Genomic DNA, 15,346 nt, shown 5'->3' on the forward strand with positions numbered 1-15,346 from the left:
GCGACATCTATGATAAGCACAATTTACTCACACACAGTAAGCCCACTGTACAATATTAATATGTATTAGTACAACTACAGGATGGGGTCCGCCCTCGTCATGACAGAGGGGAGGGGCGCGGACGTCTTCGGGTCTTGTCATTGGCTAGTTCCCTTTGGATACGTCATGATTGACGCCTCAGATAATTGTCCGCTTGAAACGTTTATTTTTTATTGAGAGGATTAGATATCAGAGTAACTTTTTCAACTGAACGGAGTCATGGCGAGGAGGTAAGCTTTGGTGAAAATAGCAGATAGATCAGAATGACTTATATTTTAAAAGTTTATTTTTTTTAATGTGCATTCTTTGTTATTTGCTGATTAATGACACTTTTAAACAAATCTCGACGCTTTGTTTCTACTCAAGACAAAAATATTTGATGTAAATATTAGCCAAATTGTATCACAATACTTCTCAGGGTCCTTCTTGATGTTAATAAGTGAAGTCTGTTTTGGTTTTATTTCTGGTTCAGACCAACAGCTGTTCTCAGTGCAGATTGCAGGTTTTGTACAGTCTGGATGTTGCGCATTAGAGTTTGTGTTTGTTTGTATGTGAGAGCTGCAGGGGTTGTGATGAGTGGGTTGAAATACACAACAGCACAAACAGGACAAGACTAGGCTAGAAACAGACTCTGCTGCAATAAAAGTGTGTGGCTGTCCCCCCTCGTGATATTCTCAACTGTAGCCGGGCTAAATCAGAAACAGAGAAGTTTCTGTATTAGTGTGAGCTCCTTCCTGTCATTTGCTTCTTACTCAACTTTCCCCCCCCCCAATGAGTCAACCATCCGCTGTTCTTTTATATGGCAGGAAGTGTTAGTGGTATCATAAAACAGCATCTGAAGGTGTTTTCATCTCATGTTACAACCTACGATAAGAGCCAGTTATAACTGTATGATGGAGATGGGGTCTTTTTGTGGAGCCATGGTTTTCTCAACTGGTCTGTCAGTTTTCTAACAAATAACACACCCCCCCCCCCCCCCCCCCCCCACCAAAACATGTCCTTGGAAACAAAATAATAAGATAACAGAAGACCTCCAGCTGCTGTAGGCTGCTCTATTTAAAAATTGCAAATTAAAGCATGTGTGATTTTGCTCTCACGTGTCAGAGAACCTGCAACATTGGCTAAGTTTTAATCTAAAGATGAGATGCACTAAGACTTTTATTAATATGCTTTAAAAGGAAAACAGGAACAAAATAGTCAATGTGCAAGATGACCTTTGAAATCTACAATACTCAATATGGTTCGACGCATGTTTGAGTTGACAAATGTCAAGATCAAATTGTAGCTGCATTTGTTTGAAAAGGTAATTTCACCACACACAAAAACATTAATCCTCTTTCCTGTTAGTGGTACTTAGTCTGGCAGATAGTCTGGTTTTATTTGCAGGGGTTTTGAGATTTCTGCTGCCTCAAAATCAAATAAAATCAAAACTTCCAACATGGACGCAGCTATGGGGAAACGTTTTTCTTTTGTGATTTGGGTGAACTGACCTATGACTTCCAAGCAATGTTATTATTATACTATCAAACAACATACACAGTAATTCATTCATAAAACACGTGAAATAACAATCAAGAAACATGTAGAAAATCACAAGCTGTTATCTACTGAGTCACCAGAAGTTTGTCGTATGGATGGTTTTGGTATATTACTGCAACTTGCTGTTAACTTTAATCAAGCAACCCATTTTGACAAGAGGGTAACGTGACTAAACGTCACTATTTGATTGGTTTAACTGATGAATTCATCAGTCGGGGTAAAACAAGCGACCTCTTTCAAATTCATACTGGCCGTGAAGCACAAACAGTTGCTTCATCATTGATTCCTCCCGTCCCAGGGTACAACGTGCAGCAGGACACTGAGTCACAGTAGCTGCTGTGGAGGAACAGCATTTACTTTGGTAGATTTCCTCCACTCTAGTGTTGAACACCTGAGCCCCCCAGGGTTGTGTGATGATTGTTGATTTTAGAAAAAAGGAGGCAGAGATGCACACCTCTATCTACATGAATGGAGCCGAGGTGGAGCAAGTTAGCAGCTTTAAGTTCCTGGGAATCAGCATAACTGACAACCTGAATGGTGATCACACATCTCCATCCTGGTGAAGAAGGCTCATAAACGGCTGTATTTCTTAAGGAAACTTAAGAAGGTAAAAAATTCCTGTGCCAAGTTCTTGTCAACTTTTACAAAGGAGCAATAGAAAGCATCCTGACTGGAAACACAAACTGGCATGGGATGTGCACGGCACAGGACAAAAGGGCTCTAAAGCGGGTGATTAAAGCCGCCCAGAATATAATTAGTACCAATCTACTGAGCATCAGTGATATTGTCGAGAAGAGGTGCCTGTGAAGAGCTAAAAGGATATTAAAAGACAAAACCCACCCCAGTCACAACCTGTTCACCCTGCTGCCGTCTGGAAAGAGATAGAGAAGTATCAGCAGCTGAACCACCAGACTTGTGCAACCCTGTTGTACAATAACAGTAAAATAACCGTGTAACCTTGTATGTTTGAAAAAAAAAATCCTCGTTAGTTTGAGGAGATTCCAAAACATGTGTTTCAATGTCAGAAACAATTTTATGATATTGCACCATTTCTGTTTTGTCTACTGCTACTCTACTTAATTCACTGCATTTACTTTCTTTGCCGTTTCACAGTCAAGAAGCCAATGAGGAGCTCACTGAGGTGCTAAACCAACTCTGGCGCCTGGATACCAACCGCCTCAAACCGGAGACTGATTACATCATTTCCCTACAGGTCAGTAAAAGTCTGCCTTCATCGCTTCTCTGCAATGCAAAACACTCAGAGATACTGTACATGTAATACATGTAAACCCCATGCAGTCAGTTGTCCTGCCTTTTGCAGTTACATGCTGATGTCTGTCTGTGTATTTGTGTGCGTTTTGCTCAGGGGAGGGCAGGTTATGTGGCTCAGGGCAGCAACTATGCCAGAGACCGGGCCAGGGCGCCGCTCTTCACATATGTCAACGAAGACAAACTCAAGGGCATCGAGACATATTTCCGTAAGAAGCAGTTCATTGTTCCCCCCCCCCACATTGCACTTATTTTGCTAGAACCACCAATATTATTTAAACATGCATGTGTTTTTTTTAAAATGCAGATTTCATCAACTTGCTGGACAACTACGAGTCGTCCACAGGTGTATCAGAGAAGGTGACGTCAGAGGAGCTTCAAGAGAACAGGCTCTTCATCGATTCCATGATGGAGACCGATGTCATGAAGGTGCAGTGGCTGTGAGAGAGAGATTCCCTGCTTTAATAACACATCCATTATCACAGTCAAAACACACTGATCCTACACAGCAGCTGTTTACATCCTGAAACGCTGACAGTTTCAAGGTGCTTTTTACTGACTAGTTTGATGTCTTCCACTCCGACACATTTTTTATAATCATTTAGTTACAGGCCAGATGAGTTCCCATAACAAGAAGCATATAAACTAAAAGCTTTTAGCATGATGGGAATTTTAAAGAAACTAAGCTGCAGTTGCACAAAAGAGTTTACCTTCAATATTTAGTAGAATGATTTTAATTCATACCATAACAATATAAAAATACCATACTGTCACTGTTGTGTTTTTACCAATGTGTGTGTTAAAACCTTGACTTGATGTCTAAGGGAATGCAAAAAAGATGGAAACAACATCGTAAGAAAAGGCTACAGAAGCACTTTAAGTTCATGAGTGGTATTTTACATAAAAATGATTAACTGAAAAAAACTACAAATAGAAGCAAATAAGTCGTCAGGGTCTCCAAGGACAAAATAACAAACAAGATCCTACACTAGCTACAAGATAAAAACTCCATTATTCTACCGAGAACAACAAGATAATACTAAACATCTATAAAGCAGGAAAAAAAAAAATAATAATAAAAGAAATGGCAGATAAACCTTACAAGAGTTCTCTAAACAAAGTCGCCATGACTAGAAAAAACTAAATACCAAGGTTTTAGCAGAGCTGTGTCACGTTTCACCAGTTACCCTCCACCACAGAGCAGCAGACAGCCCAAGGGCCCAAAGGGACAGGAACACGCACTCTGGGAGCAGATATGCAGCTCCACTGATTGTTGAACGAGGTCCAGGTGTGATCAGGCCCTCAGGCGTGGCCGATCTCAGACAGTTCTGTTCTAATAAGAGGCTATATGTTTAGGATATATTTTTATGCAATTTACTTATAATAAGAGTTTCAAGTCAAAAGTGTTGCTGTTTAACAAAACAATCTCAAAACAAAGTCAGTCTGCTAGCAATTATGGAAGGAAGCTTAGTGGTTATGGATGTAGATGGCACTTTTAGGACTTTTCCTCCATATCTGCTTAAAAGTCCGAAACACTTTAACTGTTTCAGAGGTCAAGATTGAACTTTCAGTCTCAGACATAATACAGACAGCTTTAGCCTGACCAACTATCTTTATCATCAGTATGCTCTATTTTCTTATACTGTTCTTCTAAACTGTTCTTTGATCATAGCTTGACTTGTCATCATGCTATTTGTTTTTTCTTTATAGTGTGCTCACCAGTATCTGGTCAGGAAGGGGCAGTCGCCATCAGACTCTGGGCAGTTCAAGAGACAGCTGTATGACATCTGGTTCCGCCTCTACCACAGGGACAGGAGTGGAGGGTGAGTTTCACAATAACAGCAGGGGGAGCTATACTGTAATGAAGGAAGACACGATGCTGGAGGTTAGAGCACAGGTTTATTCATCTACAGCAGGGGAGGCCAAACCTTTTTGACTGTGGGCCATATACAGAAAAATGTAAAGAGGCATGGGCCAAACAATAGTAAATATGTAGTTTTCAACCAGTTCACTGCAAGAAAACAGTGTTTCTACAGTAGTTTATTGTATCAACCAATCTTTGAAATATGTTGTTGTTTTTTATTACAGAGAGGATTCCTGTGGGTTTGAACATGTGTTTGTGGGAGAAACCAAGTACGGCCAGGAGATCATGGGTCTTCACAACTGGGTCCAGTTCTACCTGCAGGAAAAACACGACCATGTTGACTACAAAGGCTACAAAGCAAGAGACAGGAAAGATACAGTAAGGAAATACTGTGTCCTCGTGTGGATTATGAAGAATCTGAACACACTGAGCAGAAAATAAATGAGCTTTTTTCGTCGTTGTTTTACAGCCTGATGAAGATGACCATGTCCTGAACCTGCAGTTCAGCTGGAAAGGTTTGGTGAAGCCGGTTGGTGGCTGCTTCATTGGTGTGAGTCCAGAGTTTGAGGTGGCTCTCTTCACCATCATCTTCCTCATGTCGACTCAGAAGATGACGTCCGTGGTGGTGAAAGTGGACGAGTACGTGCTGGAGCTGGTCGTCTATCGGCACGGACGATCCATCGGCACGTCCTACCCCAAACTGCTCAGCAGCAACCACAAGGATTTGTAATATCACTCCACCAAAGCTGTCGGATATTGTGTAGACATTTACATTTTCAACTATTTGTGTGACACTTTCATTTCATTCCTTTACAGTTCGTGACACAGTATAAACCTATAAGATAAGTCTGGATCAGGTTCTCTTTGCACTAAACGCCAGGCTTAAACTGTCTATAATGAGTTTTCAGCCTAAACCACCTGATCTGGACTGATATCATGGAAGGAGTATATCTTGTCACAATCATTTATCTGTCTGGTTCTGTATACTATTATGGCGTAAATAAAAGTGTCTTTGTCTACAAAGAAGTTGTGACATTGTTATTCTCCCCTGTTTGTGAAATAAGACCAGATGGTTCACAAGATTTAGAGAAATGAAACTTAAGAAGTGGTTTGACTCTCTTTTTAAGAGAGTCAAACCACCGGTTATTTCTGAGAACTGTACCTTTAAAATGAGCATTGGACGATTCCTCGCTTTGCGCATGCGTACTCAAACAAATCATGTCAAACCACAGAAATGAAACTGTTCCTCTGAAACCAACCTGAGGATGTGCTGAACGAGCAGGTAAAGACAACCGCGCTTTTAAAGCTGGATACACTTCTCCTAGATGTTTAGTAACAGTAGTCTTATACCTTATAAACTAACTTTTCCTGTTAGAGGCGACAAACATGGTCAGCTAACAGCTAGCCGTGCGGCTAACGTAGCCGTCAGTTGGGCAGCTCGTTACCACTCCGTCTGTTAGGGAGCCACCTGACAACCGCTCACATGACTCAAATAACTGCTGTCCGACACATTGCGACAGGAAGAAGATCATTTCAGTGTGTTTCTGTTTGCAGTTTTGGGATCGTTGGAGTGTCACTTAAGGGGCTTGTTAAACAGCAAGCCACAACAACAACAACAACATCATGTTTGGTAAAAAGAAGAGAGCACCGCAGCCCAGAGGCCAAGGCGCTGCTGCAGCCAAGCAGGTAACAACAACAACAACAACAACATCAACAACAACCGTGAAGGTGTTTATTGTGATGTTTTCTCTTGACAATAGCTAGGTGAAGTTGATCTCGTGCTTCGTGGTTGCAGATGGGTCTGTTTGTAGACCTGGACCCAGAGGAGATGATGATGGGCATGGAGGGGAATGTGGACGACCCGGACTTGGAGGCGGAACTTGCCGCTATTACTGGCAATAAAGCTGCTGCGGGAGGGAGAGCCAAGCAGAAGGGGAAAAGTGAGTTCAGTGGTAATGATTAAAAGTCCTGTAGACAAGCCCTCTTATTAGTGAAGGGTACAAACACATCGAGATAGGATACGGGGCCAGACCTGTGTGTGTGTGTGTGTGTGTGTGTGTGTGTGTGTGTGTGTGTGTGTGTGTGTGTGTGTGTGTGTGTGTGGACATATCCTTTGTATCCACTTCCTTTTGACCATATAGTATATTATGATACAGCTATGTTGCTGAAAACCTCCTGCAACAACGTGACCATAAAATCTTTCTCCATATTTATCATCCTGGGAAAGTGGTTATGCTCTTTAGGCTCTATTTCCATTTGCATTATTATTGCATCCTCATGTAATATATGTTGTTGATCTCACCCACAAACCCAGTGCGATACAAGTCATTATGTTTGTGTCGTAGGCCCGCTGCCCATGGAAGACATCGCAAAAATGGCTGACGAGTGTATGAAAGATGTCGATGACGATGAAGATGACAGTGACCTGGAAGACGACGAAGATCTATTGGTTGGTTTTGTGTTTTATTATCTCTGGTCTCATGCCAGGGTTTGTGGCTGCCATTTACCCAACACACGTTTTAAATACACTAGAATCAATACAAGTAGCTGTACAAACCCAACAACCAACAGTAAAGCCATCGCAAAGAGAACTGTACTGCCTCTGGGCCTTTTGGCCTTCGGCTCCGAGATTTAAAAGTCGTGTTGCCTTCACACACTCACTGTGAGCTTGTAAATGGTGGATACCCAAGTATAGTAGAGTTATTGATGTGAAATAACTATGTTGTAAAAACAGTGGTACAGAGTTACTTCATGTTGCAACAGCAGAATTAACAAATATAGACTTATTTTAATACTTTGCATCTTTTTTATCTCGGCTTTTTATTTTATTGGGTCGCCAAACAACCATTTTCACACAGAGGGAGAATATCATGTCTTAGTGTCTTTGGTATCCTAAAGTGTTGATGACTTTGCTACTACATTGGTTCATGTAAGGAGTAGTTACAATAATCCCCAGAGCAATCCCAGTGTCAACATATTTAATTTAATTTATGGCGGCGTGTGGGAGGAGACCAGGAAGCTAGTGCAACGATCTGAGAACTGGAACTTAAGTCCTTTTAATTCTTGATGAACTGAATCGTTAAAGTGATTTTGTAGCCATAAAGATGATATGTCAACAAAGATATGGGCCAATTGATCCAGGCGCTGAGCCTCTTCCCAACCTAGTTAAACAACTGGAGCTGAACCAGCTCTTTTTCATTGCAAAGTTGAGCTTGACAGAGTCAGGTGTACATGTTGTAACCTGCTGTGATGACCATCAGAGGTCCACCTTATGAACCATAAACCGGAGGAAATACAAAACCCAACCTCACCTGGCAGGCATGTATGTAAAATAATGCTAAATAAATGCCTGTGCAAATACCACAGTATATATGGTAATACTCCTAACGTTCCAGTTTAATTAGTCTGTTAATTGTTGTTTATTCATTGATTTGAAGGGCCTTCATTTCATCACATGTTGGTTCACAGTTCACTTTCATTTGTCAAACAGCTGCATGTCTTACCGAACGGAAAACTTGTCTCACACGTCTGTAGTCCAGCCTTGCATGTAAACAATCTGAGTTGGCTGTTGATCAGTTGCTGTGTTTTTTTCCCCTTCAGGCAGAGCTACAGGAAGTGGTGGGTGAGGAGGAAGCTGAGGATGCCGTACCTGTTTGCTCGAAATCCTCTGCCACCGCTTCTCAAGCTGAAGCACCAGAGTCGCCAGTGACACAGGTACAATAAACGTTGCTGCCTGCCTATAACTTGACACCAGCAGCCATCAAAATATGTGTCGAAGCTTAAACTATCGTCAGTCACAGGAAAGGGCTGACGTACTGTACTCCTTGCCCTCTGCTGGTTTACATAATTTGAGATTTACATTTCCCACTCTTTCTAGTAAGTATGTGCATTCCTTTAACACATTTCCTTATATACTTGTAATACTTTGTGTGCAGTATTTTAAACCAGTGATTAAAGATAAGATATAGATGTGTTGAAATGTTATTCCCTCTTTTTATTTATCTGTGGTAAACACTTTCTCAACACCCAGTTCTGAGTAATTTATTGACCTTTAGCGTAGATTTACCAGCTGTTTTCAGATCAAGTTGACAGTACCTGCCTGTTGTTTTTGGTGAAGCATCAGGACGTGAAGGTCTCCTCGGCAGCTCCGGGCAGCCTCCAGCACACCCTGGAGGAGAGAGCTTTCATGTACAAGACGGCCTTGCAAAACGCCAAAACTGCAGGCGAGACCTCCAAAGTCAGGAGATACGATCGCGGCCTGAAGGTGAGCAAAACCACTGCCGGATGACACGTTACGTGGTCACGGTGCAGAATTACATTTTACTGTATTGTCTTATGAATTGTTGTCTTATGATTTCCAAATGTCACAAAACATTTTCACCGGATTTTTTGGTAAAAGTTTCTAATTAGGGCTTATAAATTGTAACCCATTATTATGGTGACTAAATACTTTGCCTATGCTTTATCAGTGGAAGGCCATTAACAGGTATACAATGTTTATATATTTACACATGTTCACGGGTCTCTCACTCTCTAATTAGGCATCAATTCTGCATTTTTACATGTTGAACAGTCATTAATAACGGGTTTTAATAATGCCGGTAATCAAGTCTGCAGATTTAAATGTTAAGGTGTTCATAACTGATCCCTAATAAAATATGTATGTTTCACAGCTCAAAAGTTGTTCTAATGAATAGTTTATAATTAATCTATAAAGCATTAGTAAATAATTAACTACCATTAATGAAGCCATTGGTTACAGTTTAATAACCCTTAATAAAGGTTGTCTCGCTACCGATTCCTTGTATGAATTAACATATACAATTGCAGATTGTTATTGTTGCTCTCTACAGACTCTGGAGTCGATGTTGGCGGGTATTAAAAAAGGGAGACCCGTGAACGAGGCGGAGATCCCTCCTCCTGTTGCCACTGGAGCCCCGAGTGCCACCTCTCGGCCTGCTGTTCCTCATCGACCAGCTCCCCCCGTACCCTCGCCGTCTGAACCCCCTCCTTCAGATCAGCAGGGGGAGTCAGAGGCCACGCCTGCCGTACCGGAGCTCCTCGCCCCCAGCAGTGAAGAGGAGCAGTCGTCCTCTGCCGCCCTGCTCAGTCTGAGCACCGTCCCATCTCCGGAGGAGCAGACGGAGGAAGCTGCCGTCCAGCCTCAGACCAGTCCCACAGATGGTCCGTGTGAGATGGATTACACAAAGTTATATCAGTGAACATATAGGATATTAGAGAAAGTATACATTCAGCACAACCCCAATTCATTGTTTGGCCCTCAATTTGAGACTAGTTGGTTAAATATTGGTGCATTACTTTAAATAATCCAGACCTCAATTCATACTTTGATCTTTCATCTGATTCCTCGTAATGTATTCCAGTACACTTTTCATCCAGTAAGCCTTTACGTTGTGAGCTCCTTGATATAGAGTGAATGTGAGTTTTTCACTGTGTCATTTTGTTCTTTCCTCGTGAATCCACAGCGAACGAGTCGACCAAGACGTTGCTTTTGGAGAGGCAGAAAGAATACAAGATGGCAGCTCTGACAGCCAAGAAGCAGGGAGATGTGGAGCAAGCCCGGCTGTACTTCAAGACCAGCAAGGTGAGAAGAGAGACCACAACACTGAGTCATTTGTTTCACACCAAGACAGTGTCTCCTGTGCAGGAATTTGTATCGGCAGTGTTTTGAATAAATTTGAATCCCTTTTTTTTCATAGGATATTCAAATTTATACAAAACACCGCTCGTATACATTTTTTTTCCTGGGTTTCTGTGTTGTGTGCCAGCATTTTACTCACAGTGAATCATTTAGTTTTCACATGGTGTTCACATTACTGTGTGGGGGAAATGTGCTCAATAGATGACAAGTAGTGTTACCTGACAACTTCCTTGTAGAATCTGTCGGATATTTTCTTTTGTTTTTGAAATTTCAAGATAAAAAACAAACTTTGAGCCAAATAAAATGGTTTCAATGATTTTTACAAACTTATGCAGGCAACCAGTGTGACATTCTTGACAACATACAATCATCACTATAGTCTTTCACTTGTTAATTATATAGTTGCTGAGCTACAACTGTCTTGATCCTGTCTCTATTTTTCACTCCAAGCTAAATACAGAATAAAGCCTTGTGTCTGCTGCAACTGGAAGCAAACATCCAAACTATTTTGCTCTGCAGAGCAAGTTTCTGCTGTAGGAATGTAGCAGCAGCTGCATGTGTGACAACAGACGCACTGTTGTGTTTTTAACCTGATGCTTGCTAAAGAAAAATAAATTGTGCGCTCTGTTGTCTGGGCCTGTTGCAGGATTTCCCTCTCAAGAATGTGAAACATGCCAACAATTTGGAAGTAGACAAAGACCATCGTTCTGTTTGAGAGTTTGGGTTTGCTGTACTTTGTGTTGCAGAAGTTCGATGCGGCGATTGAGGCGTTGGATAAGGGACAAGCAGTCGACCTGGGTGGCCTTCCTCCGTCTCCACAGGGTGAGCAACACTGGTATAATGTGAGAGAAGTGGAGAATGCACAACCATGCAAACGTTATTTATACAGCTCTTTTAAAAACAGAAGTTTCAAGGTGACATGCAGAAGGAATAAACAAGTCGGTCGTTTCTCTGGACAGAAACCTTGTTGTATCTGCTTCTGCGTGTTTTCATTTATGCCGTGTTGTTGTATTTCAGCGACAGGTGGAGGCTCTGCTCCAGTGAGGGAAACTCCCTCAAGGCAAAACATAGATGTCACTCAACTGGTTACAGCCGCTCCAGGTAGTAATATTATCACCGCGTGTATTCCCCTTTGCTTGTGTTGCTGCAATGGCTCAAGTTCCTTTTTAACCAGTCGTGCAGTTCTTACTTCTCTTGGCAGTATTTAATATCGATCAGCTAATGTGAGCTTGAGGCTAAACATCAGAGGTGACGTCAAAGAGAAGAGAACACACGGCTCTTTTGCTCTATATTACACACACATCAGTACAAGGGAATCAAAACAACTTTTTGACTACCAACCAAATCACCTCCACAGTTCTGAGTCAAATTCTTAGTCTAATTTATTTATTTCTGAAGTCAATACTGAGAAAACATTGTTGCCCTCAGCCGCCGCCCCTTCGGCTCCCAAAGACGTGCTGGAGGCTCTCGAGCAGAGACGGGCCAAGTACGTGGAGGCGTCCAATCAGGCCAAAGCCGGCGGAGACGACCGCAAGGCCCGGATGCACGACCGGATCGCCAAGGTACAAGGAGAGACTCTCCTCCTGATGTGTCTACATCGACAGAACTCTACTGCTGATACTGTCAGGCTCTGTTGTACCTGATTATCTATCAGTTACACGTCTAGTAAATAGAATGAAACTGGCACATTGTAACAAAATAATCAGTTTTCATCGGTGAAGTGTAGTTTAAGTTTAGGAAATATAAAGTATGATAATGTATAATAATGGCATGATAATGTATGTGGGTATGAATAAAGAAAACCAGTACAGGCATTACCAGGAATGGACAAAACAATAATGGCACCATTCTTAAAAACGCTCCACTTCTTGCACTACAGCAACAGATCGTTTCTTTTTTTACCTCATCACGGCAGCGTATTAAAGTTATTAAACTTCTCTCCTCCTGCAGCAATACCAGAGTGCCATCCGAGCTCACAAAGCAGGAAAAGAGGTCAACTTTGAGGAGCTGCCGGTTCCCCCTGGTGAGATTCTTTTCTCATTAGTCATTTTTTAGAGTTGAATGTAATTTACATATCATTTTATGGTATGGCACAAAAATGAATTTGAATTTTAGTTTTCCGGTTTTGTAGTCCTGGGGTGTGACTTTGTACCGTATCACTTATAACAGCTGTCAGTCAGCCAGTATTCGACCAAAAGAGTAAATCTAGAACGTAGCGTTTCAGAACTGTAATGCCGGTCTAAATTACTAATTAAATTAGTTTTGTTATTCAGGTTTTCCTCCAATCCCGGGCCAGAAGGAGACGGGAGCGGAGCAGGGATTCATTGCTGCTCTGGAGGCAGCAGATAAGCTTTCCTCCACTGATGATGCCGAAATGGCGAATGAAGAAGAAGATGAGGAGGAAGAGGTGCGCTATCAGCAGCACTTTACATATTTTTATATAAAACCTTTTATTGATGCGGTGTTTTGTGTTTGTTGCAGTCGAAGCCAGCAGCTCCAGAAGAGCCAAAGAAGCTCATGTTAGACGTCCCCACTGCAGGGCAAGGACGGAAGAGGACGCCGTCTGCTTCACCTGACGGAACAGCCACCAGGGAAGGACTTTCACCATCAGGTCCGTCCGCAGGTCACAGAAGTCTCTTTAATTTCTGTGACCATGAAAATCATTAGAAGGAGTTCAAGGGATTGTAACTCTGTGGCAGTAAATGTTGACTGAAAGTAGTATAGTAGTAAGATGGACAAAATCAACAAAACTCTACACTTCAATCACCTTCAGGTGTTAGTTTATTAGTTTTAATATAAAAGAAAACAAATAACACACCAATTAACATGACTGAAATGAACAATAAGAAATGCACACACACAGCAATACTTATTAGAGCGGCAAAGATTAGTTCATTCATGGATTAGTCGATTGTTTGTCATTTTTTTAAGCAAAAAATTCAAATATTCTCTGATTCCAGCTTCTCAAAAGTGATGATTTGCAGTCAGATGTGAGCTTACATTGTATAAGAGCATGAAGCAAATTGGAATTGTCAGCTTAATCAATAATGAATATAATTAATGTATAATGTAGCAAATGCTGTCCAGACAAGACCAAAAACATCTCTGTATGTGTAGACATGCAGGTCCTTCCACCTGCAGCCATGCTGCAAATGACCTTATTTTCATTACTGTGTAACAAAGAAAGAAAGACAACATTAACTGTTCATATGAAGCACCTCTGCAGAGATGAACCTCATCCCCACTAAAAATCAAACATCTACATGTTTACATTCGGTTTACTTTCTGTCTCTCTTCGTCCTGCAGCGGGTCAGCAGCTTGAGTTTCTGGAGGGCAGGAAGAAGCAGTACATGAAGGCGGCTCTGCAGGCAAAGCAGAAGAACGACATGGAGCAGGCCAAGGTCTTCCTCCGCACCGCCAAGGGCTTCGAACCCATGATCGAGGCCGCACGCAGCGGCAGGACTGTGGACATTAGTGCGGTGAGCCGACGGGCAATTTACTCTGCAAATGAATCCATTTATGATTTACCTCGACCCGGCTCGGTGTTAGAAATAGATCTTATTCTCTCAGAACAAAATGAGCTTTGGTGAGAGTATTGTGATTATTGTGACTGTTTTGTTACATTGTTGACAAAGTTTTTACTTGTTTTTATTTCAGTAGCTAAGAACGTCATATGGTAATTTGTCGTATGGCATAAAAACCGATGTATACAAAGTCATAGTATGTCATAGAATATTCTAGTTATAGTAGATCATAAAGAGTAATTAAAAAGGTAATAAACAGTCCTACAGTAGTATAGTATTAGTTATAAAAATATTAGATGGTATGTCATGAAAAATGTCATATAGAAAGTCATAGTATCGTCTGGCAACATTTACAGATGTTCATGTCTGATGTGAACACATGGCTGACCTCTCCGTTCTGTTTCGTGTAGGTGCCGTCGCCCCCTGGTGACGAAGACGAGGACTTCATCCTGGTTCATCACAGCGACGTGCAGATCTCAGAGAAGGCCGAGCAGCTTTACACACGGCTGGCCAAGATCCTCAAAGAGCAGTACGAGGTAAAATCACCCATTAGCTCATGTTTGAATTTGGATGAATGTACATTTCTCAAATCACAAAATTCTTACCTCAATGATTTTTAGAAAATGTTATCGTCCAAAATAAAAAGGTTGATTCCAAAGTGTGAAGTGTTCTAGAGCGTCATGTTCAGTTAGTGCAGGATGATAATAAGACTGATGTTCATCATCGTCATGGGTTAATCTGGTCATTGTAAGAAACTAGCAGCAAAAGGAAACAGAATACAAACAGAGATTACATGGTGATAAGATATGGATTATATTAACAACGTTACATACTTATGTTAATAACAGCAGAACTCTCAGATACTGATGTCAAGCCTCATTACATTTTATTTTGTTAATGTATTTACCTTTTTAATTTAGTAATACCTGAGTAGACTTCATCATATTCAGGTTTCCCATCGACCAGAAGACACTTTAATCTCTCCAGAATCCAAACATTTAAGTTTCCAAAATCATTTCTGAGATTTAGCTTTTCTACTCTCTGTCTCGTTGCTCCGCACGCTTCTTATTCATTTTCCTTGAGATATCTGACGTCAGTTCTTTTTCCTCCTCTTTCGTTAGAAATGTATGACTCACTCCAAGCAGTTCACTCACCTGGGGAACGTCACGGAAACAACAAAGTAAGCTTCCTGTGCAACTATTTACACGAACAATAAGAACAATAAGTTTATCTACTGGGATTAAATGGATGATCCACTCTCTACAATTATTCAATTATGCAGTCTATAAAATGTAAAAACAAATCGATTATGTATTCAAATCACACAGTGAACTACAACAGAAGGATGTTATAAAGTCCCCACATAGAGTCGACTGATTTCTCAAAGATGTTTCCTCCTCGCGTGTGTGTGTGTGTGTGTGTGTGTGTGTGTGTGTGTGTGTGTGTGTG

The 15,346-nt window shown here is 41.3% G+C and overlaps 2 protein-coding genes across 4 annotated transcripts in view; both read left to right on the plus strand.

Annotated features, from left to right (window-relative positions):
* Positions 1-180: 180 nt before the first annotated feature.
* LOC116393141 (poly(U)-specific endoribonuclease-C) lies at positions 181-5,734 on the plus strand. Its single transcript, XM_031865194.1, has 7 exons — positions 181-269; positions 2,692-2,791; positions 2,945-3,056; positions 3,155-3,276; positions 4,558-4,670; positions 4,936-5,089; positions 5,181-5,734. Exons 1-7 carry the CDS (start codon positions 259-261, stop codon positions 5,439-5,441), a joined length of 873 nt encoding a protein of 290 aa, XP_031721054.1. The 5' UTR covers positions 181-258; the 3' UTR covers positions 5,442-5,734.
* A 173-nt stretch (positions 5,735-5,907) lies between these two features.
* cc2d1b (coiled-coil and C2 domain containing 1B) overlaps positions 5,908-15,346 on the plus strand; it is a 14,000-nt gene continuing 4,561 nt past the window's right edge. Inside the window, exons 1-17 of one of the 3 annotated variants that reach the window (XM_031865190.1) lie at positions 5,908-5,993; positions 6,266-6,397; positions 6,507-6,651; positions 7,057-7,160; positions 8,312-8,425; positions 8,829-8,975; positions 9,565-9,895; positions 10,198-10,316; positions 11,120-11,195; positions 11,391-11,474; positions 11,802-11,935; positions 12,324-12,396; positions 12,647-12,780; positions 12,855-12,984; positions 13,680-13,852; positions 14,308-14,433; positions 15,019-15,077. In XM_031865190.1, coding sequence (XP_031721050.1) covers positions 6,335-6,397; positions 6,507-6,651; positions 7,057-7,160; positions 8,312-8,425; positions 8,829-8,975; positions 9,565-9,895; positions 10,198-10,316; positions 11,120-11,195; positions 11,391-11,474; positions 11,802-11,935; positions 12,324-12,396; positions 12,647-12,780; positions 12,855-12,984; positions 13,680-13,852; positions 14,308-14,433; positions 15,019-15,077 — 2,012 coding nt within the window. In that variant the 5' untranslated portion in view covers positions 5,908-5,993; positions 6,266-6,334. Of the gene's footprint in view, positions 5,994-6,265; positions 6,398-6,471; positions 6,652-7,056; positions 7,161-8,311; positions 8,426-8,828; positions 8,976-9,564; positions 9,896-10,197; positions 10,317-11,119; positions 11,196-11,390; positions 11,475-11,801; positions 11,936-12,323; positions 12,397-12,646; positions 12,781-12,854; positions 12,985-13,679; positions 13,853-14,307; positions 14,434-15,018; positions 15,078-15,346 lie in introns of those variants that run through there. The other 2 variants (XM_031865191.1, XM_031865192.1) reach the window with 2 other exon arrangements.

The sequence above is a fragment of the Anarrhichthys ocellatus genome, unplaced genomic scaffold, assembly GCF_004355925.1.
Source record: "Anarrhichthys ocellatus isolate YVR2014 unplaced genomic scaffold, GSC_Weel_1.0 scaffold32, whole genome shotgun sequence".
Lineage (NCBI taxonomy): Eukaryota > Metazoa > Chordata > Actinopteri > Perciformes > Anarhichadidae > Anarrhichthys > Anarrhichthys ocellatus.